Here is a 27,273-nt window from a genome sequence, read left to right on the forward strand (position 1 = left end):
TTGCCTATGGTCTAGAATTTACCATTTCAGGATGTAGGTGCCTTTTCGATAAATCACATATTGGTAAGAGTATTAATATATTTCCACTTACACAGAAGTTGGTAGGCAGAAGGCGTGGCATGTCTGGACAGAAGGCGGAACTGCTCAACCTTTCACGTTTACAAGTCAGTGATTTGTGGCTAGGAGGCGGGGCAGTCCTAGCAACCAATTATCTGCCTGTTAACAGGAGAAGTTATGAGGTCCCCCCTTCTTTCCAAACATGCTGCGCCATCTGCCTACCAACTGCTGTGTAAGGTAGGATTGGAAAGGTTGGAGAAGGGCTAGGATTGGAAGGGGGAAATGTGATGTAAGAGGGAGGGTGCTTTCAAGTAAAGGGGACTGGGGGATGTAAGGAAGGGTGGGCTGTGAAAGGAACTGGGAAACAGGAAGGGGGGGCTGTGAAGGGGACTGAGATATAAGAAATGGAGGAGTTGTGACAGGGACTGAGATACACAATAAGGGGGGGGGGGGCTGTGAAGGGAACTGGGATACAAGAAAGGGAAGTGTTGTGAACAGGACTAGGAAGTTGTAAAGGGGGTGCTGTAATGTAAAAGGCATTCTGTAATGTAAAGGGAGGCTATATTGTAAAGGGGGTGCTGTAAAGAGGATTGCTGTGATGTAAAGAGGGTGTTGTTTTGTAAAGGGGGGCACTGTAATGCAAAGCGGGGCTGTGATGTGAAGGGGGTGCTGTAATATAAAACAGGGCTGTATTATAAAGGGAGGGGTGCTGGGATGTCAAGAGGGCCACTGTGATGTAAAGAGGGGGTTAAACAATGTAAAAGGGGGCACTGTAGTGTGAAGGGGAGGCTGTGATGTAAAGGGGAGGACTGAGGACACTGATGTAAAAGGGGGAAACTGCAGTGTGCGCAGAGGACCTGTGATATGAAAGATCTCGGTCATAGCACAAATATGAGACTTAGACCCCTGCTGGAATTTCTTTTTATCAACCGGACCTCTGTACATTTTAATTCCATACCCAGTTTACTTCCTGGAATCCATTTGCCCTTGGACCAGGCATGCAGGCAGGAGGGTGTGCTTAGCCGAGAACGAGAAATCCCCTCCTCCCCTCCTCCAGATGAAAGAAAATCATTTTGGCCCAGGCCAGAAATACAGAAGCAACTGAAGAAATAAAAAAAAAAAAAAAGGAGAAGATAATTCCTATCAATGTAATGATGCTAGCAGCTGATTGATTAAAAAATAAAATAGTTAATACTGATTGACAGAGTTTAGCTCTGTTTTAATTAGGCTTCTGGCTGATAATTACCTAAACTGATCAACTTTATGTCCACTACTGATGTCTCAAGGATAACTGTTGTAATAGTTTATGCTACATACACTGCAATATCCTATTATACCATGCTAGAGCAATTAATCAATAACAGGCACATTTTAAAATGTATCACATTTATATGTTCTACTATAAAGCACTTGTTAATATATAAGGAAATGGCACCTGTTCACACTGAGTACCAGCACACTGTGAACTCATCAGTAAACCAAAAAAAAGTGTAAATGGCTTCAGCTTTCATTCCCCATCCATAGAGATCCCCTAAAACATTTCACCCATGTGGAGCTTTGTTGTAGAGTACTCTCACACTTATTTGGTTTACTGATGAGTTCACAGTGTGACGGTAATGAGTGCAGACAGGCATCATTTTCCTATAGTGCAATTGGAGTTTGAAGACCTAGTGTCTTTCCTGACCAGCACCAGCCATCAATGTAGCCAGGTCAGTGGAGATACTATTCCCCGAGGCATCTGAGTGGTACCTTTTTTTTATGTTTTGGTCGCTTGTTGATATATGTTGGTAAGCTATGTGCAAGTCTGAATGGGGGGCAGGTCAACTTTAAAGTGATTTTTTTTTTTTACATCAAATATTTTATTTAGTCATAATTATTTCTTAATACAACAGAGGCAGCACAAGTATACAAATAAACTACTTCAGGGAATAACACAGGTTCTGTTAAATATACAATATTTAAACGTTGCAATAAAATACAAATATTTTGGTAGAGAACAAAGAAAAAATATGTCACAGGTTTTTATGCAAAAAAAAAAATGGAATGACAAGAGTACATAGTAAGCTGAAGTGTAAGTGGTGAAAATGAACCACCTTCATACATCAATCTTTGTGGACACTGGGATCTTAGATTTACAAAAGCCTAGTAAAAGGTAATATCCAGGTTCTCAGTGCTCAGCAGTTGCACTGTCCTGCTCATTGTCACCATTTTTTGAGGAAGCTTCGCCAGGTATTAGACACTGCACTTCCTCTGCATTTAGAGCCACTTTCTCTGGCTGAATCCATCGCTTCAAATGTTCTAGCGTGCTGGAAATGTGAGAATTGAAAAGAGAAGAAATCAATAGGCGTAGGAAGCTAAAAATAAAGTCAAGGCAGTTTGGTTAAAGTAAGGATAATGATCTGTGATTTAATATGTTAAAGCTGAACTCTGGAAATTAGACAAAAATTCTTCCTTGCAGTTAGCCCTGCATAGGTTAAATGCTTATTTTTTTATACTACTTACCCAATTCCTGGCTCCAGCAGGCTTCCTGCATCCATATGACTAATCTAATGCCGTCACCTCCCTAAGTTTCTCTCAGATGCATGCTCACCTCCTACACATGCAATGATGAGGTCCACCCTCAGCTCAGAACTTTGTGTAGATTGAGTCTTTGCGTCCCCATTTTTTAAGCAAAGTTTAAGTTCTTATATTTTTGAGAACAAAAATGGATCAAAAAGATCATTGTTAGGGTTTTATACTTTAACCCTTTCACTGCCGAGTCCGTACAGACCTACAGAAATGGCCGCAGGTGGCCAGGTCAGTACGGCGTACAGACCTCCTTTCTCCCTGTCCTATAAGCTTACATCAGAATTGTTCAGCAGACGCTGCCGAACAACTCTACAACTCTGATCAGCAGATTACAACCCGCTGATCATATTTATCAACCCCTAATGTGACTGCCCCTCACCCACCCATGCGCCGCCTTCCCGTCCCCTGCCTCTCCACCTCCACTGCACCCTTCCATATAAAACTGCCCCCCTCCATTCTCCTCTCCACCCCCCCTTCTCCCCCCCAGCACTAATTACCCCCCCTTCCACCCAATCCGACCCCCCTGCAGCCACCATCATTAGCCGGCATCCCTCTTCTTCCACTCCTGCCGGCTTCAGGTGCTGCATGGGGAGTTTGAGGGGGTCCAGATGTCCCCCCCCCCCCCCAAATGCCCCCACACCTCCGATCCATGGCCGCTCCGAGCGGCATCTCTCCTTCCTCTCCCTGCACCTGCAGCTTCTCCATGTACAGATGTCCTATGATCTGTCAGGCTGGAGATCGCGGTGGGAGCGGTGCAGGTGGGGGTGAAGTAGGGGTTTGGGGGGGGGGCTTAGTAAACATGTGTTTACTAAACTCCCCCCCTGTAGAATAGAGGGCACATGCAGCGATCACTGCTGATAGCTAATATATTGTAACCACGAGTGGTACAATGTATCAGACTGTCATTTTCTGAATAAATGGAATCTCTATACCGATTTTTTCATTCAAGTAAAGTGATACAGAGAAAAAGGACTATCTTCAGTCCCTTTCTCTGTTTCAAAAAAGAGATATGGGGGTCTGTTTAGACCTCTGATATATCAGCAAAGACACCACTCCCCCCCCCCAAAAGCTAAAAAAAAAAAAAGGACTTAAAACAAAAAAAAACACACAAACATAGTAAGACCACCCAGGTCCGCCTGCACTCACCCCTCTACGGCGACGCCCCCCCCCCCACACTCACCCCTCCATGGAGACCTCAGCTTCTCCTCCCAGCCAACCCTATCTGTCCTGATTGGCCAGGACCAGAGACCGGAAGATAACAGCGAATATTAATTTGCTATTTTCTCAAGTGGGTGGGTTTGGGCTGCAATGCTCTGTGCTCCACGCTCAACCTTTTTCAATCATGTGGCTTGGAAAAAAAACAAAAAAACAAAAACGCAAAGCGCCCCTAATGGACCGGCTGCTCCTTGTAAGACCTCTTTCACATGGAGCGAACTCTGTCTGCTTATCCCCGCTGAGCAGGCAGATGACAGGTCCATGTCCACTCCGCTGATGCAGAGTGGACACGGACACAGCTCGCTATTCTCTATGGGACGATTGGATGAAAACGGACCACCTGTCCAGTTCCATTGGATACCATCCGATCTGCTAGATGGATGGGGAATGGAAGCCCCATTCCTCTGTTTTTAGCGGACTGGATCAGATGCAGGCGGGTGTAAAATTGACACATGTCCATTTACATCAGCCTCTCCATAGAGAACAATGGGCGGTCCGATTGGGCCTGCCTGAAAAACGGACAGGCAGACCCGATCGGTCTGCTTGTGTGAAAGGGGCCTAAGGTGTTCTGTGCATCTCTGTGCAGGCAGTCCCATTGATGTAATTTGGGATGCAGCAACTCCACGAACAGAGCCGTTGCTCACAATTTTACATCCATGTAGGTCCACATGCATGTCCCTGAGCTTACACTATCTGCGTTCGGGGTCATGTACCCACACGGATGTCAGATTGGGAACGGCAGCTATGCCTATGCAGCCGTTGCATCCCAATTGACATAAATGGGACTACCTGTACGGGGATACACGGAACACCTGTGTGGGTAAACAAGGCCCCCATGGGCATACACTTTAGTATGCCACATGTGAATGATGCTTTAATACTAATTTAGCAGGAATGTTGTAAGTTACGTTGTGTTTATGTGCAATATTAATGATTTTAGAGTTTAGGGTCCCAAAAAAAAGTACGCCTTTTTTTTTTTTCTACAGGTCACGTGCTTTTAGAAAATGTCTAGTTTGAGGGGTCTTTTCAAAATCTGAAAGCTACGAGTGAAAAATGAAAACCTCCAGATTTTTGGAGAAATTTTTGGGTACGTTTGATTTTCACCATTTTTCAAAAAGGCGCAAATTTAACGTTTACAAATATTTGTTATTTATTAACTCCATACAGATTAAGCTTTTATTTTTAGCAGAAATTTTGTAAAATTAGCTGTGAATTTATCTGCCAATAATGGTTTTAGTGTATTTTTTGCAAATATATTGGTTTGATAAACATTTGCGCAAATGACGCGGGGTCTAAAAAAATCAGTAGCACCTTCTTTTTTATCTACTGATCATGTGCTTTCAGAAAATATATGGTTTGAAAAATAAAAAAGCAAAAGGAAAAGTTGCAAAAATGGTCTGGCCACCTGAGTGTACAAAATGGAGCAGAGGGCCTGGCAGCGAAAGGGTTAATCAAGTGCTTCCTTGTTACCTGTAAGGTCTCATGCATACAGGGCATTAAAAAAAACTCGGCTGTTAGAGGTGTTTGACTTTTTTTCTGCCTCTAAATGCCCCTCTATGTAAGTCTATGTACGCATAGGCGTTTACAGGCAGAAAAAAAAAAAAAAAACACAATTAGTGCTCGAGCACCTATTCACTCCAATAGCCAGCATAAATTAATATTCTGGCCAATGGAATCAATGAACGCCCAAACTAATGACGCACCTACACGTTTGCAAAATGCAGCTTAAGGCACGTGTTTTGCACTGCTTTTTCATCCCCTGAAGCAAAGGTGTCTAGTGGAGAAAAAAGAAAAGTCCTGTGTGCACGAGGCCTAATTGTTAAAGATTCTCATAAACATTGGTGTATTCACACCTACCTGCTATCAACATCACTAATTCCAACATAAGCTTCAGGTTCATATGTCTCTTGTAGAAATCGATCCCAACATTCCTTCTTTGCCTGGCCTAAAGAATGTAACATTTCTTTGGAGGTCACTTCATGGGTCTGACCTTTAATTTTCTGTAACCTACGTTCTGAAGACAGAGAAACAAGTTTACCACAGTAAAACGACTAGAAAACACCTACATGAACATACAAATAATGTGTTGAACAGTTTTTCTTGTTTCTGGTCATGTCCAGTGGTCTGGGACTTCTGGACAGAAGTGGGCTGTTTTATTTCATCAGCATTAGGCCTCCCGAATATTGTTCACACTAAGAATTGTCTCCTTGGAATCTTTGGGGAACTACATATACCACCACACGCTAAGAGATTACTTCGTATTCTGTACTTCTATGTTAAAAAAAAAACATCTTGCTATCTTGGAAAGGTACACAGACTTCCATGAAATCCCTGTGGTTAAAATGAATTAATGATTCTATACCGATGTATAAACTTACATTTGAACTCCGGAAAAGAAACAAGACATTACAATAAATTTGGGGCAGATGGATAGATAGTCCTCTAACCCTTGCCCCAGAGTGAAAATGTTTCCCAAAACTCTTGGTCGTGTCATGTCATGTACCTTACTGTGCCGATACCCACAATTGACTGATGCAACTCGCGATGCTAATGTGGTCTGCTTTTATATCTCTACAATTACTAGTTATACCTGTTAATGCACTGCCTTTATTATTGATCGAAAGAATGTAACACTTGTAGATGCATATCAATGAACAACCAAAGTTTTCTTTTTCCTTTTGTATGTTGGTTTGTCTTTAAATTCAATAAAAATACCTTTAAAAAAAACAAAACAAAAAAAACAGTTTTTATCAAAGTGGAACTAAAGGCAGGAATACTCACCTATTCTTCAAGGGTCAGCATCCATGAGGCCCCTTGCCGGCATCTTCTGGTTACCAGTCCTCAGCCATTTTGATTGGATGGTGCAGTATGACATCACTCCAGCGCATGCATAGGAGTCATTCATCCCAGCACACTGTTCCAGAAATGTAAACAGAGCTGCGCATGTGCAGCTCCATGTACATTCTCAGAGCATTACAAACAGGGAGGTAAGTGTATTTTACACTTGGAGCCTGCCTGCAATTTTTTTATTTTTTGCATTTAGCATCTGCTTTAACCAGAGTTTATCCAGAAGTTCCTAGGGGGTTCCTTAAAGTTGTATTAAACCCAAAAACAAAAAACAGTAACACATGGCAGCATAACAATTCGTAAATGCTGTGGCTGCTTTAGTTTACTTTTGTTCTTTATTTTCATTTTTTGATCCAGCCAGTGAGTCTGTTATTTTTTTAACTTCCTTTAGCAGACCAGGCTACCAGGCTGCCCAGAAAAAATGGAAATTAGGTGCCTTTAGACTTGCAGTTGGGGTTGTGTTAAAAATATGCGTTGGGTGTACTCAAATGCTGTGGTCGCTCATGTCATGTTCAAGCAAATAGGGACACAGTCCAAACACCCCACAACTGCATACAATGTACATGGTTGCAGCACTTTGGTGCGACATTTACAGAGTCAAACAAGCAGGGAGGAGGCATCACATTGCCTCCTCACCCCCCCTGAAAAGCAATCCAAGCGCTTTTTAGAGAGGCACTGCAGTTAGGACACAAGTCTAAATTTAGCCTTAGAGGGCTGACAACCTATTTAACACTGATAGGGTATTTACAGGGGTCCGCTTTTAATTATTACTTTATTCAACAAAAAAAGTTTGCTGTATCTGCCAAAAAATTGTTGGCTGGAGTTCAGCTTTAAGTCCATGTAAATCTGCTTACTCCAAGGCAGCCCATAGGCGAGTCCGTTTTTTTCCTTCAACCAGCGGGTTGAAAATGTTTCACACTTTTAAATGGGAGAGCATAAAAGCACATTTTTAAGGCGCTCCCATTAAAGTCTCTGCCCCAAAGAAGCTCATTATATAAAGATGCAACAGAAAGTTGCAGTATATTTAGATTCAGTTCACATAACAGAAATCAACCAGTGTGTCTTAAAAGTAGCGATTCCTTATATTCATGAATGGAGTCTAAGGGCTGAAAAACACATTCCATTTCAAATCAGTTGCTATGGAGAGATTTAGCACCTTGTTGGCCTCATTTACACAGAAGACTTTTAAGGGGAAAAGCAAAAAACTTTTCTCAAATCTTATTTGCTCTGGGCGTTACTGGCTCAAAGCACTGCAGAAAAATGCTCAGTAAGGCACCTAGGATTGCCAGCACATTAAAAGTCATCTATAATCACAGCATACATTTTCATTTTATAACCGGCATTGTAATATCAAAACAAACCATAATTATTTTTCACAATCCAATATAAGCTCACTTGAAAAAAATCTCCTTTCATGCTGTGAGTTCTGCCTGTCTGCTGCCATCTCTTTCCACAACTTACTGGATTCCCTGCATGCTTTGCAACTTCTCCTCTGCTGTTTACTTTCAATTTCTAAGGATCACATATCCCATGGTATCTTGCTGCCTGCAAGCTGTGATTCCTATACCAAATCCACCTCCTAAAATTCCTCTTCAGTATTTCTGTAGTGCAGAAGGCAGGCTCTGTGGAATGTGTGACACAGCAGTGTCTACTCGTGGGGCATAGTGAATACGTGTCACAGAATTGCAGGAAGTAAATGTGTGTGGGTCTTTAGAGAGTAAGTTTACAAACTTAAAGTTCATTCGGATTAATAAAAGTAGGCTAGAAATAATTTAAATCAATGTGGAAATTAACATATGATATTCTATTTTGAGCATAGAGAACACTTTAAATGCCAGCAATCGCAGATTACATGTTTGGGAAAGGTCTCTTCTAAAGTAAATCTATTCTCACTACAGGTTTATTATAATAACTTGCTTGGTAGCAGACACACTAATACAGTGGGTATAGAAGAATCACCCCCCTTTAAAAGAATCACATTTTGTTGCTTTGCAGCCTGAAATGAAGACAGACAGCTTTTGTTGTATCCAGCTGTATTTACTCAGTGCAACTTACAACATACAAATTAAAGCTATAATAGCAACATGTCATAAACAATAAAAATAAAGAAAATTAACTCAACCTAGAATCACAGATGTGCATTGTATACAAAGGTTACCTGACAAGGCAACTCCTTATGGAAAGCTGATACATTTTGGAATAAACTCTTAAAGTGGCTGTAAAGGCACAAGGTTTTTTGTCTGAATGTATTTTATGCATTAAGATAAAAAGCCTTCTGTGAGCAGCAGGCCCCCTAATACTTATCTGAGCCCCATCTTTATCCAGCGATGTCCAGGAGTGCCTCGGCCTTCCAGCACTCTCCCTCTTGATTGGCTGAGACACAGTAGCAGTGCCATTGGCTCCCGCTGTTGTCAAACTCAGCCAATCGGAAGAGAGTGGGCAGGGCCGAACCGCAGCGCTGCAGCTCATCTCTGGTACCCCCATAGCAAGCTGCTTGCTGTGGGGGCACTCAAGAGGAGGGAGGGGCCAGGAGCTCCAGCCAGGGACCCGAGAAGAGGAGGATCCGGGCTGCCCTGTGCAAACCACTGCACAGAGCAGGCAAGTATAACAGGTTTGTTATTTTATAAGAAATAAAAGCAAACAATCACTTTAACCCCATCACGCTGACCTATGCAAATTTGCATTCATGGCTTGAAGGGGTTATACCAGGGTGATGCAGGCATCAACCCGGTACCATTTTTTTTTTTTTTTAGAGCAAGCTGTTGGCTCTTTAGTGATAACAACCGATGTGGCTAAGATGCCGTCACCCCCCCCCCCCCCCACCGCCACTCTTCCTGGGCCTCCCAACCCACTGGGAGACCCAGGCCACCAGCCGACACGTCCGGCGGCTAGGCTGAGCCCCGTTCAAAGCCGGAATTCGGCTCGGATTGGGTCTCCGATGTAAAATCCCAGAAGCGGTCTTTTGGCGGTCTGAATCTCAATTAGTTTCAGGATAAATCACACAAATAGGAAACATAAAGGGAACACAAAGACACTGAATTTCAAAAGAGCCAACTTCCCTAAACTACAAACCTTGCTAAAAGGCATAAATTGGGAAAAAAATATTAGGAACAAAGAATACGGAGGAGAGATGGGTTTGCTTTAAGAGCATATTAAATAAGGGCATTAGCCAATGTATCCCATTGGGTAATAAATTTAAAAGAGGGAACAAAAATCCTGGATGGCTTAACTCCAATGTAAAAATGCATATAAAAGCAAAGGAGAAGGCCTTCAAAAAATACAAGGTTGAGGGATCATCCTCAGCATTCAGACTTTATAAAGAATGCAACAAGCAATGTAAGGGTGCAATTAGGACGGCTAAGATAGAACATGAAAGACACATAGCGGAGGAGAACAAAAAAAAATCCCAAGAAATTCTTTAAGTATGTAAACAGTAAAAAAGGGAGGACAGACCATATTGGCCCCATAAAGAATGAGGAAGGACATCTGGTTACAAAGGATGGGGACATGGCGAAGGTATTGAATTTATTCTTCTCCTCAGTCTTCACGAGTGAATCGGGGGGCTTCAGTAACCAAAACTGCAGTGTTTATCCTCATGACACAACACAGGAAGCACCTCCATGGTTAACAGAGGACAGAATTAAAATTAGACTTGAGAAACTTAACATTAATAAATCACCGGGACCAGATGGCTTGCATCCGAGGGTACTTAGGGAACTCAGTCAAGTGATTGCCAGACCGTTGTTCCTAATTTTTACAGACAGTCTGACTGGAATGGTACCAGCTGATTGGAGAAAAGCCAATGTAGCACCAATATTTAAAAAGGGCCCAAAATACATCCCTGGGAATTACAGACCAGTTAGCCTAACATCAATAGTATGTAAACTCTTGGAGGGGATGATAAGGGACTATATACAAGATTTTAGTAATAAGAACAATATCATTAGCAGTAATCAGCATGGATTCATGAAGAATCGTTCTTGCCAAACCAATCTATTAACCTTCTATGAGGAGGTGAGTTGCCATCTAGATAAAGGAAGGCCCGTAGACGTGGTGTATCTGGATTTTGCAAAAGCATTTGACACAGTTCCCCATAAACGTTTACTGTACAAAATAAGGCCCGTTGGCATGGACCATAGGGTGAGTACATGGATTGAAAACTGGCTACAAGGGCGAGTTCAGAGGGTGGTGATAAATGGGGAGTACTCAGAATGGTCAGGGGTGGGTAGTGAGGTTCACCAGGGTTCTGTGCTGGGACCAATCCTATTTAATTTGTTTATAAATGACCTGGAGGATGGGATAAACAGTTCAATCTCTGTATTTGTGGACGATACTAAGCTAAGCAGGGCAATAACTTCTCCGCAGGATGTGGAAACCTTGCAAAAAGACCTGAACAAATTAACGGGGTGGGCGACTACATGGCAAATGAGGTTCAATGTAGAAAAATGTAAAATAATGCATTTGGGTGGCAAAAATATGAATGCAATCTATACACTGGGGGGAGAACCTCTGGGGGAATCTAGGATGGAAAAGGACCTGGGGGTCCTAGTAGATGATAGGCTCAGCAATGGCATGCAATGCCAAGCTGCTGCTAATAAAGCAAACAGAATATTGGCATGCATTAAAAGGGGGATCAACTCCAGAGATAAAACGATAATTCGCCCACTCTACAAGGCTCTGGTCCGGCCGCACCTGGAGTATGCTGTCCAGTTCTGGGCACCAGTCCTCAGGAAGGATGTACTGGAAATGGAGCGAGTACAAAGAAGGGCAACAAAGCTAATAAAGGGTCTGGAGGATCTTAGTTATGAGGAAAGGTTGCAAGCACTGAACTTATTCTCTCTGGAAAAGAGACGCTTGAGAGGGGATATGATTTCAATTTACAAATACTGTACTGGTGACCCCACCGCAGAAGAGCGTTTAATAAGACTCGTGGCCACTCATTACAATTAGAAGAAAAGAGGTTTAACCTTAAACTACGTAGAGGGTTCTTTACTGTAAGAGCGGCAAGGATGTGGAATTCCCTTCCACAGGCGGTGGTCTCAGCGGGGAGCATTGATAGCTTCAAGAAACTATTAGATAATCACCTGAATGACCGCAACATACAGGGATATACAATGTAATACTGACACACATAGGTTGGACTTGATGGACTTGTGTCTTTTTTCAACCTCACCTACTATGTAACTATGTAATACTTTTAAAGTGCAAAAGGAGGGATTTGGGGTCTTTAAACCACCGATCCCTCTATAAAAAGGGGTACCTGTCACCACCTATTACTGTCAAAAGGGAGGTCTACATTCCTTGCGACAGCAATAAAAGTGATCAGATTTTTTTTTTTTTAACCACTTCAGCCCCGGAAGAATTTACCTCCTTCCTGACCAGTGCGTTTTTTGCGATTCGGCACAGCGTCACTTTAACTGAAAATTGCGCGGTCATGCGACGTGGCTCCCAAACAAAATTAACGTTCTTTTTTTCCCACAAATAGAGCTTTCTTTTGGTGGTATTTGATCACCTCTGCGGTTTTTCTTTTTTGCGTCATAAACAAAAAAATAGCGACAATTTTGAAGAAAACGCATTATTTTTTACTTTTTGCTATAATAAATATCCCCAAAAAATATATTTAAAAAAAAAACATTTTTTTTCCTCAGTTTAGGCCGATACGTATTCTTCTACATATTTTTTGAAAAAAAAAAAAAAATCGCAATAAGCGTTTGATTGGTTTGCGCAAAAGTTATAGCGTTTGCAAAATAGGGGATAGTTTTATGGCATTTTTATTAATAATTTTTTTTTACTAGTAATTTCGGCGATCAGCGATTTTTATTGTGACTGCGACATTTTTTTAATTCATGAAAGTGTTTCAAAGACCGCTGCGCAAACACTGTGTGACATAAAATGTACACATATATATACACATACATATATATACACATACATACACCAGCCACTTTATTAAGAGCCCTTGCACACTGGGGCGGTTTGCAGGCGCTATTGCGCTAATAATAGCGCCTGCAAACCGCCCCGAAAGTGCCGCTGCATGTATTCCTGTGTGAAAGCCCCGAGGGCTTGCACACTGGAGCGATGCGCTGGCAGGACGGTAATAAAAGTCCTGCTAGCAGCATCTTCGGAGCGGTGAAGGAGCGGTGTGTATACCGCTCCTTTACATTGAAATCAATGGGACGGCGCGGCTATACCGCCGGCAATGCGCCTCTGCAGAGGCGCTTTGCGGTGGTTTTTAACCCTTTCTCGGCCGCTAGCGGGGGGTAAAACCGCCCCGCTAGCGGCCGCATACCGACGTTTTACCGCCGACGCCGCCCCCGCCCCAGTGTGCAAGGGCTCTCAGTACACCTGTTCAATTCACAACCACCTAGATAGAGTACAGGTCCATCGCTGGCACTTTTAGCACCTTAATTAGGTCTCCTTAAGAGGAATAGTACCACACCTACACCTTCCCGAAGCAATATTTTATGTCATACAGTATTTGCGCAGCGGTCTTTGAAACACTTTCATGAATTAAAAAAAATTAACCAGTAAAATGAGCCCAATTTTTTTGCATAATGTGAAAGATGATATTACGCCGAGTAAATACATACCTAACAACACGTCATGCTTTGAAATTGCGCTCACTCGTGGAATGGCGTCAAACTACGGTACCTAAATATCTCCATGGGCTACGCTTTAAAAAAATGTAATGGTTACCAGGTTAGAGTTACAGAGGAGGTCTTTTGCTTGAATTATTGCTCTCACTCTGACGATCGCGGCTATACCTCACACGTGTGATTTGAACACCGTTTACATTCGCAGGCACAACTTATGTATGCGTTTTCTTTGCTACGGGGGCACTTTAAAAAAAATTTTTTTTTTTTTTTTTTACATTGTCCCTTTAACCACTTCCCGACTGGCGCACGCCGATGTACATCGGTAGAATGGCATGGCTGGGCAAATGGGCGTACAGGTACGTCCCTTTGAATTTCCCGCCGTTCCATTGCGTGCGTGCCACCCGGGAGCTCCGTGAGACGGGTCGCGGGTCCCGCGGCCTTGATTGCCGCGGGGACTCCCACGATCGCCGAACGGAGAGGATGAAAGGGGAGATGCTAATGTAAACAGCATCTCCCCGTTCTGCCTAGTGACAGTGCCACTGATCTCTGCTCCCTGTCATTGGGAGCAGAGATCAGTGATGTGTCACAGCTAGCCCATCCCCCCTACAGTTAGAAAACACTCCCTAGTACTGACTTAACCTCTCCCCGCCCCCAAGTAGTTAGCCCCTTCACTGCCAGTGTCATTTACACAGGAATCAGTGCATTTCATAGCAATGATTGCTGTATAAATGACAATGGTCCCAAAAATGTGTCAAAAATGTCTGATGTGTCCACCATAATGTCGCAGTCACAATAAAAATCGCTGATCGCCGCCATTACTAGTCAAAAAAAAATTATTAATAAAAATGCCATAAAACTATCCCCTATTTTGCAAACGCTATAACTTTTGCGCAAATCAAACGCTTATTGCGATTTTTTTTTTCAAAAAATATGTAGAAGAATACGTATCGGCCTAAACTGAGGAAAAAAAATGTTTTTTTAAATATTTTTTGGGGATCTTTATTATAGCAAAAAGTAAAAAATAATGCGTTTTCTTCAAAATTGTCGCTATTTTTTTGTTTATGGCGCAAAAAAGAAAAACCGCAGAGGTGATCAAATACCACCAAAAGAAAGCTCTATTTGTGGGAAAAAAAGGACGCCAATTTTGTTTGGGAGCCACGTCGCATGACCGCGCAAATTTCAGTTAAAGTGACGCAGTGCCGAATCGCAAAAAACGCACTGGTCAGGAAGGAGGTGAATTCTACCGGGGCTGAAGTGGTTAAAAAAAAAAAAAAATCTGATCACTTTTATTGCTGTCGCAAGGAAAGTAGACCTCCCTTTTGACAGTAATAGGTGGTGACAGGTACCCCTTTTTATGGAGGGATCGGTGGTTTAAAGACCCCAAATCCCTCCTTTTGCACTTTAAAAGTATTACATAGTTACATAGTAGGGGAGGTTGAAAAAAGACACAAGTCCATCAAGTCCAACCTATGTGTGTCAGTATTACATTGTATATCCCTGTATGTTGCGGTCATTCAGGTGATTATCTAATAGTTTCTTGAAGCTATCAATGCTCCCCGCTGAGACCACCGCCTGTGGAAGGGAATTCCACATCCTTGCCGCTCTTACAGTAAAGAACCCTCTACGTAGTTTAAGGTTAAACCTCTTTTCTTCTAATTGTAATGAGTGGCCACGAGTCTTATTAAAAACTCTCTTCTGCGGTGGGGTCACCAGTACAGTATTTGTAAATTGAAATCATATCCCCTCTCAAGCGTCTCTTTTCCAGAGAGAATAAGTTCAGTGCTTGCAACCTTTCCTCATAACTAAGATCCTCCAGACCCTTTATTAGCTTTGTTGCCCTTCTTTGTACTCGCTCCATTTCCAGTACATCCTTCCTGAGGACTGGTGCCCAGAACTGGACAGCATACTCCAGGTGCGGCCGGACCAGAGCCTTGTAGAGTGGGAGAATTATCGTTTTATCTCTGGAGTTGATCCCCCTTTTACTGTTTGCTTTATTAGCAGCAGCTTGGCATTGCATGCCATTGCTGAGCCTATCCTCTACTAGGACCCCCAGGTCCTTTTCCATCCTGGAAAATAATATTTTATATATATCTATACACATACATACATACATACATACATACATACATACATACATATACACACACACACACTTATAATTTATTTATTTATTTCAGGTACTTATATAGCGCCGTCAATTTACGCATCGCTTTACATATACATTATACATTCACATCAGTCCCTACACCTTCAAGGAGCTTACAATCTAAGGTCCCTAACTCACATTCATACATACTAGGGCCAATTTAGACAGGATCCAATTAACCTACCAGCATGTCTTTGGAGTGTGGGAGGAAACCGGAGTACCCGGAGGAAACCCACGCAGACACAGGGAGAACATGCAAACTCCAGGCAGGTAGTGTCGTGGTCGGGATTCGAACCAGCGACCCTTCTTACTGCTAGGCGAGAGTGCTACCCACTATACCACTGTGCATATACATATACACACACACCGTATTTTTCACTCCATAAGATGCACCTGTCCGTAAGATGCACCTAGGTTTTAGAGGAGGAAAACAATTAAAAGATAAGATTTTTATAACAGTGTACCTGTAAAATCCTTTTCATTTGAAGTACATCATGGGACACAGAGTCATAGTGATTACTATGTATGTTATAGTCCACCTTCAGGTACTGGACACTGGCACACCCTAAACATGAAGTTGCCTCTTTTTTCTTCTTCTCTGGATCCTTATACAACACCTCCCACTACTGGCAGTATCTCAGTTTTGTAGCAAAGCAATACACGTGTATACTAGAAAGAGGGGCGGGACCTCTGTGTCCCGTGATGTACTTCAAAAGAAAAGAATTTTTACAGGTAAGCTGTTATAAAAATCCTAAATTTTCTTTAATCGTACATCACGGGACACAGAGCCATAGTAATTACTATGTGGGATGTCCCAGAACAATGCCAACTGAGGGGAGGGAGACACAACCAAGTAGGGCACCATGAGATCAGAGGATTTATACTGCTGCCTGCAGTACACTGCGCCCAAAGGCGACATCCTCATGTCTTTTTACATCCACCAAAAAGGATCTGGTAAATGTATGGTTTGAAGACCAAGTTGTGGCCTTGCAGAATTGAGCCATGGAGGCTTGATGATGCACTGTCCACGAAGCACTAACAGCCCTAGAGAAGTACGCTTTGATTTGAGAGGGTAGAACTACCTCTTTAAACCATAAGCTTGAACGATTAAGTGTCGAATCCATTTAGAAATAGTAGATTTCGATGCTGCCTGTCATCTTTTAGGACCTTCAGGCAACATGAACAAAACATCCGTTTTCTGAATCTGAGCAGTCGCTTTTAAGTAGCCTTTGACTGCTCAACACATCAAGAGAATGTAGTGATTTTTCTTTCATAGAATAGGGTTCTGGAAAAATGAAGGTAGAACAATATCCTAGTTTAGATAAAAACCTGAAATTACCTTTGGTAAAAAGTTAGGATGAGGACGCAATACTAAATATGGCTCTTTACAAGAAAGCTGTGTGTTACCCCCTGAATAAAGTTACAAACCAAAGAATGCGAAGCAAGTGGTAGTTGAAATAATACCGATAAGGCCGACCTGTCCTTAGAAAGCACTCAAGGCCAGCCTTATTTCTCACCCCATCTGCAGAAAGTCAAGGATTCTACCTTTGACCTATTTCCTGGGGTGCAACTCCTGGTTTCACACCAAGAGACATATGTTTCCCAGACTCCATAATATATATTTATGGAGGCCGTCTCCCTTGCATTAACCAAGGTAGAAATTACTGAACCTGACAGCCCACGTTTCTTCAGAGTGTGGGTCTCAATAGCCAGACCGTTAAATTTAGCGTTTGTAAAGTAGGATGGCACGCCGGACCTTGCGAGAGAAAGTCTGGCCGTGATGGTAGGGTCCATGGGTCCCCTACTGTCATCTTTACGATTTTTGCATACCAAGATTTCCTGGGTCCCGCTGGGGGCCACAAGAATTGATGACTTCCCTTCCTGCTTGATCCTGTGAAGAAGTCGTGGACGCAGCCAGAATAGGAGGGAATGCAAAATCAGTGAGAACCAATTCCACGGGAATAGCAAGGCATCTATTCCACATGCTAGCGGATCCTTTGTTCTTGACACAAAGTTGTCGATTTCTTTGTTGAACCTGGACGCAAACAGATCTATGTCTGGGATCCCCCATTTTTGACATATTGACAGGAAGATGTTGGGGTGAAGGAACCATTCTCCCGGGAACAACTGCTAGCGACTCAAGTAGTCCACCTGCCAATTTTCTATTCCTAGAATGAAAACTGCCGACAGGCAAAGTACATTGCTTCTGCCCAAGATAGGATATGATTCACCTTTCTCTGGGCCGCACAACTTCTTGTGCCCCCTTGGTGATTAATATAGGCCATTGCTGTGGCATTGTGGGATTAAATCCTGGCAGGACAATACCGTAAAATGTACGTTCAGGCCCTCAGGACCAAGAACTCTGCCTGGATTTCTAAAATGTTAATGGGCAAGGCCATTTCTGATCTGGGACACTTCTCTTGGACAGTTGCCTCTTCCAGGACTGTTCCCCAACCTAAACAAAAAAAAGTTGGCATATGTTGTTACCACTTCCCAGGTAACTGAAGGAAGGATTTTCCCCTTAGTAGATTTTTGGATATTATTATTATTATAAATATTAAATAGGATTTATATAGCTCCAACAGTTTATGCAGCACTTTACAACATGAAGGCAGACAGTACACTTACAATACAAATCAATACAGGAGGAATCAGAGGGCTATTAACCATAAACTGAGGCTCCGGCGCACCCAGGCTACAGCACCTGGTATTTCCAGGTGGTCTCTCATCCGGGTACTAACCAAGCCCGACCCTGCTTATCCTCCAAGGTCAGACGAGATCGGGCGCTATCAGGGTGATGTGGCCGTAGGCTTTGGAGTCAGACACACTGGGAATGTAGAGCTTGAACTGTTTGTTCCAAGCCAATAGGACACTGTTTGCAGCAGTCTCGAATGAAACCGAGCATAAGGAATGGCCTTGAATGAAGCCACCATCTTTCCCAACAACCTCATGCAAAGTTGAAAAGAAGAAATTCATCTTGCTTCGACCACCTAAATCAGTTCCTTTATGGCGCTGATCTTTGCCTGGGGTAAGAATACCCTTTTCTGGGTGTAGCCATGATCGGACTCAAGTATTTTAGCCTTCTTTATGGTTTTAAAGAAGATTTCTCCTAGGTTGAGAATCTGACCTAGATATTCCAAGTAGTTGAATGTGGTGACCATACTTTGGTCTAAGTGGGCTACCGGCTTCTCTATCAAGAACAGATCTACTAGGTAAACCATAATCGTTATACCTTGGGCCCCTAATCTGGCTAGAAGAGGGGCCAGAACCTTTGTAAACACTCAAGGTGCGTAGCTGGAACGGAAAGCAGAGCTACACACTGAAAATGAAGATTTTCCACCTTGAAAAGTAGATATTACTAGTGAGCAAGGAAAGAGGCATATGGAGGTATGCATCTTTGACGTCGATTGACACCAGAAATTATCCTCCTTGTGGATGGAAATAACCGATTTGGATTGACTCCATACGAAAAAGAGTTGTTATATTCAGGAATTGAATTATATTTTTTTGAGATCCAGAATGTCCATTCAGATTTGGCACCGTGAAAAAAATGAGGTTTGAATCAAACCTCAACCTCTGTTCTTACATGGGTACCCCCCATGATCACTTTTTTCTTCTTCTCTGGATCCTTAGATACGTTTGATCTGAGAAAACGAGGAGACGGAAACTCTTGGATCTCCAGTTTGTACCCTGGAGCTATTGTGGAAGTCCCCCATTCGTCTCGACACTCTTCCTGACAGATCCTTGAGAACTGCAGAAGAATTCCCCCTATTCAATTGAACCCGACGGTGGTAGCCACCGTGACTGCCTGGAGGCCTCTGGCACTGAAGGAGCTTTAAAATGAAAAATAGGATTTTAAAACAGCTTACCTGTAAAATCCTTTTCTTTGAAGTACATCATGGGACACAGAGCCACAGTAGTTACTATGTGGGTTATAGGCCACCTTCAGGTGATAGACACTGGCACACCCTAAGACAAGAAGTCCACTCCCTATATAACCCCCTCCCACTACTGGGAGTACCTCAGTTTTGTAGCAAAGCAATACACATGTATGCCAAAAAAGAAGGGAGGGACCTGTGTCCCATAATGTACTTCAAAGAAAAGGATTTTACAGGTAAGCCATTAAAAAATCCTATTTTCTTATCGTACATGCCGGCACACAGAGCCACTGTAGTTACTATGTGGGATGTCCCATAGCAATGCCAACTGAAGGGAGGGAGACACAACAAAAGTAGGGCACTAAGAGACTAAAAGGACTTATACTGCAGCCTGCAGTACACTGCGCCCAATATCCTCATGACCTTTTACATCTATTTGATAGAACCTGGTAAATGTATGGACTGAAGACCAAGTTGCAGCCTTGCAGATTTGAGCCATGGAGGCTTGGTGATGCACTGCCCAGGAAGCACTAACAGCCCTGGTGGAGTGCGCTTTAATATGAAAAAGGTGGAATTTTCCTCTTTACACCATAAGCTTGAACAATCACTTGACAAATCCATTTAGAAATAGTAGATTTCGACGCTGCCTGTCCTCTCTTAGGACCTTCTGGCAACACAAACAAAACATCTGTTTTACGAATCTGAGTGGTCACCTTCAAATAGACCTTGACTGCTCTCACCACATCAAGAGAATGTAGTGACCTTTCTTCCGCAGAACGATGTTCTGGAAAAAATTAAGGCAGAATAATATCCTGGTTTAAATGAAAACCTGATACTACCTTCGGTAGGAAATTAGGATGAGGACGCTATACAACCTTATCCTTATGAATAATCAAATATGGCTCTTTACAAGAAAGAGCAGCCAACTCTGATACTCTTCTTGCAGAAGATATGGCAACCAAAAAAAAAAAAATCGAATTTCCTTGTCAAAAGGACCAAGGGAATATCTCGTAATGGCTCAAAAGGCTGTTTCTGTGATGCAGAGAGGACTAAATTCAAGTCCCAAGGGTTCAGGGGTGACCTAACCGGAGGATTAATCCGCGTTACCCCCCGATTAAAACTACGAACCAGAGAGCGTGAAGCAAGTGGTCGTTGAAAAAACACTGATAGGGCAGACACCTGGCCTTTGATAGTACTCAAGGCCAGCTTCATATCTAATGCCATCTGTAAAAATTCAAGGATCCTACCTATAACAGTTCCTGGGGTGCCAACCCCATGATTCACACCAGGAGACATATGCCTTCCAGACTCAATAGCCAAACCGTTAAATTTAGCGCTTGTAAGGTAGGGTGGAATACCGGACCTTGCGAGAGAAGGTCTGGCCGCAGTGGTATGATCCATGGATCCCCTACCGCCATCTTTACGATCTCTGCAAACCATCTCCCGGGCCACAAGAATCACCTCCTTCCCTTTCTTCTTGACCCTGCGAAGAAGGCACGGAAGCAAGAGGGAACGCATAGAACAGTGAAAACTGATCCCACAGAAAAACCAAGGCATCTGTTCCGCATGCCAGCAGATCCTTTGTCCTTGACACAAAGTTGTCGATCTTTTTGTTGAACCTGGACGCAAACAGATCCACTTCCAGAATTCCCCATCTTTGACAGTAAGATGTCGGGGTGAAGAGACCATTCTCCTGGGAACAACTGTTGGTGACTCAAGTAGTCTGCCTGCCAGTTCTCTACTCCCAGAACGAAGGCTGCCGATAGGCAAGGAATCTTGTCTTCTGCCCAGGATAGGATATGATTTATCTCTCTCTGAGCCGCACAACTTCTCGTGCCCCCTTGGTGATTGATATAGGCCACTGTTGTGGCATTAACGGATTGGATCCTGACAGGATAATTACGTAATCTGAGTGTTCAGGTCTTCAGGGCCAGGCATGCTGCTCGAATCTCTAGAATATTGATGGGCAAGGTCATTTCTGTTTTGGACCATTTTCCTTGGACAGATGTTTCTTCCAGGACTGCTCCCCAGCCCAGAAGGCTGGCATCTGTTGTCACCACCTGCCAGGTAACTGGTAGGAAGGACTTTCCTTGCTGAAGATTCTTGGATATCAACCACCAACTGAGACTTTGACGCACTTTGGGGGATAAACGCATTGGGAAGTCTAGAGTTTGGACCTTCTTGTTCCAAGTTGATAGGATACTGTTTTGCAGCAGTCTGGAATGAAACTGCGCATAAGGAACAGCCTCAAATGAGGCTACCCCCCAAACTTACCGGAAGTCTGCCTGCTAGCCGGAGGAAAAAAAGTCTGCTGAGCGTGACTCTGAGCAAAGCATGAGAAGGTACGTGCTCTATGCAGCCCCCAGTGGTGACACTTAGGCATGACAACATTTACTTTAAAGGAGACATTTCATAAGAAAATTTAAAAATTCTTTAGAAAAACTCCACTTACCATTCCCGCCGCAGGGTTTTCTGTGGTAAAACCAACAGACCCAATCTTAACGGTGGGTTCCGTTAAATCTTCAGGAACCGGGGACCCTCAGGGAACCCACAATCCTGGACCTGTAAAAAGCAACCCGCCAGTAAAACTTTATGGCCTTAACACCAAAAGTACTGGATCCCGCAGTCCAGGCAAAACCTAGTTTCTTCGGATATGAGGCCCGGGTACCATTCAATTCGGCCTAAAAGACACTTTGAATGGATCCGGCTGCATAGCTAGCCCCTGCAAGGATTGCTCCAGAGGAGCTCAGCACAGCACATCTTCACTCGTGACCAACACCTTAGACACTGGAAAAAAAAAACTGAGAAACTTCCAGTAGTGGGAGGGGTTATATTGGGAGGCAACTTCCTGTTTAGGGTGTGCCAGTGTCCAGCACCTGAAGGCGGACTATAACCGACATAGTTATTACTATGGCTCTGTGTCCCGTGATGTACGATTAAAAAAAATATTCTGAACCAGATGGTGTACTAAAATATTTACCAGTGCCCATGAAATGCAGCCTGGCCTGTGCCATACAATGCAGCCTGGCCTGTGCCATACAATGCAGCCTGGCCTGTGCCTGGCGAGGTCGTCATCACTCATCACATCCGACAGAGCAGACTGAGCTGGCGCCGCGGCCACACTCCATTCGGCCTGCTCTGTCTTCTGTGTCAGGCAAAGTCAAGTACAAGGTGACAGGCCCAGGATGACAGGATCGCCCGGCGCTCGCGGGAGACAGCTGCCCGGTATTTTAACATAATGGTGGAGTGGGGGGGGGTTCTGAAAAACAAAAATGTTGTTGCTCTACTTAAAGATGTAAAGATGGCCTAGGCTATAAGAAGTTTGCAAGGACCCTGAAACTGAGCTGCAGCACGGTGGACAAGACCATACAGCAGTTTAACAGGACAGGTTCCACTCGGAACAGGCCTCGCCATGGTCGACCAAAGAAGCTCAGTGCACGTGCTCAGAGTCATATCCAGAGGTTGTCTTAAGGAAATAGACATATGAGTGCTGCCAGCATTGCTGCAGTTGAAGGGGTGGGGGGGTGTCAGCCTGTCAGTGCTTAGACCATACGCTGCACACTGCATCAAATTGGTCTGCATAGCTGTCGTCCCAGAAGGAAGTCTCTTCTAAAGATGATGCACAAAAAAGCCTGCAGTTTGCTGAAGACAAGCAGACTATGGACATGAATTACTGGAACCATGTCCTGTGGTCTGATGAGACCAAGATAAACTTATTTGGTTCAGATGGTGTCAAGCGTGTGTGGCGGCAACTGGGTGAGGGGTACAAAGACAAGTGTGTCTTGCCTTCAGTCAAGCATGGTGGTGGGAGTGTGATGGTCTGGGGCTGCATGAGTGCTGCCAGCACTGGAGAGCTACAGTTCATTGAGGGAACCATGAATGCCAACATGTAATGTGACATACTGAAACAGAGCATGATCCCCTCCCTTCAGAGACTGGCCCGCGGGGCAGTATTCCAACATGATAGCGACCCTAAACACACCTCCAAGACAACCACTTCCTTGCTAAAGAAGCTGAGGGTAAAGGTGATGCACTGGCAAATCATGTCTCCAGACCTAAACCCTATTGAGCATCTGTGGGGCATCCTCAAACGGAAGGTGGAGGAGCGCAAGGTCTCTAACATCCACCAGCTCCATGATGTCGTCATGGAGGAGTGGAAGAGGACTCCAGTGGCAACCTGTGAAGCTCTCCATGCCCAAGAGGGTTAAGGTAGTTAACACTTTGGGCCCAATTTGGACATTTTCACTTAGGAGTGTACTCACTTTTGGTGCCAGGGGTTTAGACGTTAATGGCGGTGTGTTGAGTTATTTTGAGGGGACAGCAAATTCACACTGTTATACAGGCAGCCCCCGAGTTACGAACACAAAAAGGACTGTAGGTTTGTTTGTAAGTCGAAGTTGTTCGTAAGCCGCAACACTGCATTTGTAAATGTAACTTCCGGTTGAAACACTGCATTTGTAAGTGTTCGTAAGTGTAACTGCTGCCTGTGCATGGATGTGGGATGTTCCGGGTGCTTGTTATGTTATCTGGGGTGTAGTACAGCAGTGTGGAATGTGTCCGGAGGTGTTCGAAAGGTATCCAGGACCAGCATGGAGCACAAGTGTCTGGCATTTGAGGCCACTCATAAGTAGGAGTCGTTCGTAACTCTGGGACTTCCTGTACAAGCTGTACACTCACTACTTCACATTGTAGCAAAGTGTAATTTCTTCAGTGTTGTCACATGAAAAGATATAATAAAATATTTACAAAAATGTGAGGGGTGTACTCACTTTTGTGAGATACTGTATGTATGTGTATACATCTCTGATGGAAATTCTAAAAGTATAACAAAGAACAGAATAACTATATCAGTAGACAACTTCATATCTACTAACCTAGAGATGCTAAGTATACTTCAGAGTCTTGTAATGGAGCCCACGGTTTTTCACTGTAATTGTGGCAGTTAAGTTCAGATTCACTTCTGTTATTGTCAGGGTTGAGTTCATCAGTAATCGGGCCCAGAAAGGAGTCTGAAAAGGAATCTTCAGGACTTTGTTCCTGTGTGTCAGGAGAAAATGGACAAATCTCAGACCACATATCCTGGCTAGACACAGTAGCGCTGCAATCTAGGCTCTCCAACATCCTCATGGAGACAAAATAATCTGCAAGAAGAAAACATTACACATGGTCACAACTATATGAAATACACATTTATGTACAGAAAATATAAACAAACAGTCCATTCTTTATTAGTCTCTCCTATAACCTAAACCAAGTGGAGCCCTTCTCTCTTTTCTCAAGAAGTCAATAAGAAGTGACAAACTACTAAAAGCTCCTACAAATGCCATTTACATTCTCCACACACTATTATTCTTCTATGCAAGGAAGCCTATTATCCTGTCTTTGAAAAAGACTTCAGCACCATCATTAGCTGCCTGGAAAGTATTGGTGAACAAGGCTGTTCCCCCTATAATGCCACCTAGTCTAACAGGGTTGTACCTCCCAAATTTGATAAGGTTTGGGGTGGATGGGTTTCCTGTACAACCGCCTCAGCTTAGAATCAAAACAAATGGATAAAAAAAAAAAAAAAAAAAAAAAAAAAAAAAAAAGGGTGTGGGGTATAAATTTAGTTACTATGTAAAGTAAAAAAAAAATATTCTTAAATAGCTATCTGTAGTGGCAAATATAAATAACCAGCTACCAGTAAATGGTTAGGGAACAAAATGTCAAATCTAATCTAAGAATAAACTGAAAAGATATATATACCATTAAAGCCGAACTTTGTATCATCAGACTTGGAGATGAAAATTTTTATTTAACCACCTCAATACAGGGCACTTAAACCCCCTTCCTGCCCAGACCAATTTTCAGCTTTCGGTGCTCTCACACTTTGAATGACAATTACTCAGTCATGCAACACTGTACCCAAATGAAATTTGTGTCCTTTTTTTTCACACAAATAGAGCTTTCTTTTGGTGGTATTTAATCACTAATGGGTTTTTTATTTTTTGTGCTATAAATAAAAAAAGACCGTAAATTTTGTGAAAAATTGCCTTTTTCTTTGTTTTTGTCATAAAATTTAGCAAATTAGTAATTTTTCTTCATAAATTTTGGCCAAAACTTATACTGCTATATATCTTTGGTAAAAATAACCCAAATTAGTGTATATTATTTGGTCTTTGTGAAAGTTATAGAGTCTACAAACTATGGTGCCAATCACTGAAAATTGAAAACATCTGATCAGGCCTTCAGTACATCAGGTGAATCTCATTTCTTGAGGTACTAACAAGTCAGAAAAGTACAAATACCCCCCAAATGACCCCTTTTTAGAAAGTAGACATTCCAAGGTATTAAGTAAGTAGCATGGTGAGTTTTTTTTAAGTTGTAATTTTTTCCCACAATTCTTTGCAAAAGGAAGATTTGTTTTTTTTTGTTTTTTTCAAAATTGTCATATTAACTGGTTATTTCTCTCACAGAGCATATGCATACAACAAATTACACCCCAAAATACATTCTGCTACTCTTACCGAGTATGGGGATACCACATGTGTGGGACTTTTACACAGCCTGGCCACATACAAAGGCCCAACATTGAAGTAGCACCATCCGGCGATCTACGAGCATAAATTGCACATCTCATGTCTCAACCACCTATTACACTTTTGAAGGCCCTGGAGCACCAGGACAAAGGAATTGCCCACAAAATGACCCCATTTTGGAAAGCAAACACCCCAACGTATAATCTATGAGTCATAATGAGTCTTTTGAATGGTTATTTTTTTTTCCAGATGTTTTTGGAAAATGTGGAAAAAAAATGAAAACGCATTTTTATTTTACACAAAGTTGTCCATTTATAAGATATTTCAAACACATAGCAAATACATAGCAAAAATTACACCCCAAAATACATTCTGCTACTCTTACGGAGTATGGCGATACCACACGTGTGGGACTTTTACACAGCCTGGCCACATACAAAGGCCCAACATTGAAGTATCCCAATCAGGCAATCTACGAGCATAAATTGCACAACTCATTTCTCAACCACCTATTACACTTTTGAAGGCCCTGGAGCACCAGGACAATGGAATTGCCCACAAAATGACCCCATTTTGTAAAGAAAACACCCCAACGTATGATCTATGAGGCATAATGAGTCTTTTGAACGGTTATTTTTTTTCCAGAAGTTTTTGGAAAATGTGGAAAAAAAAATAAAAACTTTTTTTTTTTTTTTACACAAAGTTGTCCATTTATAAAAGATATTTCCAACACATAGCAAAAATGACACCCCAAAATACATTCTGCTACTCCTCCTGAGTATGGGGATACCACATGTGTGGGACTTTTACACAGCTTGGCCACGTACAGAGGCCCAACATCCAAGTAGCACCAATCAGGCGTTCTAGGAGCATACATTGCATAGATAATTTCCTGGCAACCTATAATTTTTGAAGGCCCTTCATATTTCTAACACATAGCATGTACATACCAAGAATTACAATCCAAAATAAATTCTATTGCGGAAAGGGTAAAAAAAAAAAAAGTATTACCTGTGCTTTTAGTAGTGTCCACAGAAGAGAGCACTGGTCCAGGCAGCAGTCAGGGATGTGCTTAGCGACTGCAATAGTAATTATCCAGGCAGCAGGCAGGAATATTGTCTATAGTCAGCACAAGGATATTGTCAGCACAGCCAAAGCATTTGTCCATAGAAATTGTCCAGGCAGAGACAGCACAGCCATAATATTGTTCCTGGTACACTGTTACCTGCAGACACTCATTATTGTACCGCTCTCCAGCCCTTCATAAACATACTGCCTCTTGCTACAGCTAATTATTTGCATAGTCCAGGTAGCAGGCAGAGGTGTGGTCCGTTCATAGGCAGACAAAGGCATGATGGCAGTACGTCAGCAGCAGGCTGAGGGCCGCAATCGGGTAAGACCTGTGCACAGGGGTAGAGGCTTTGACCCACCCAAATCTCTATGAAGCC

The 27,273-nt window shown here is 42.8% G+C and overlaps 1 protein-coding gene and 1 pseudogene across 4 annotated transcripts in view; both read right to left on the reverse strand.

Moving 5' to 3' along the window:
* Nucleotides 1-1,910: 1,910 nt before the first annotated feature.
* The window catches only part of CCDC32 (coiled-coil domain containing 32), a 62,171-nt gene continuing 36,808 nt past the window's right edge, over nucleotides 1,911-27,273 (reverse strand). For all 4 annotated transcript variants that reach the window (XM_073609840.1, XM_073609839.1, XM_073609841.1 and 1 more), the window contains exons 2-4: nucleotides 24,182-24,448; nucleotides 5,698-5,854; nucleotides 1,911-2,363 (exon numbers count right to left, since the gene is read on the reverse strand). In XM_073609840.1, coding sequence (XP_073465941.1) covers nucleotides 2,225-2,363; nucleotides 5,698-5,854; nucleotides 24,182-24,434 — 549 coding nt within the window. In that variant the 5' untranslated portion in view covers nucleotides 24,435-24,448 and the 3' untranslated portion in view covers nucleotides 1,911-2,224. The remainder of the gene's footprint in view (nucleotides 2,364-5,697; nucleotides 5,855-24,181; nucleotides 24,449-27,273) is intronic.
* Nucleotides 18,122-18,240, reverse strand: LOC141120665 (5S ribosomal RNA; annotated as a pseudogene).

Source organism: Aquarana catesbeiana, linkage group LG13 (genome assembly GCF_042186555.1).
Source record: "Aquarana catesbeiana isolate 2022-GZ linkage group LG13, ASM4218655v1, whole genome shotgun sequence".
Taxonomy (NCBI): Eukaryota; Metazoa; Chordata; class Amphibia; order Anura; family Ranidae; genus Aquarana; species Aquarana catesbeiana.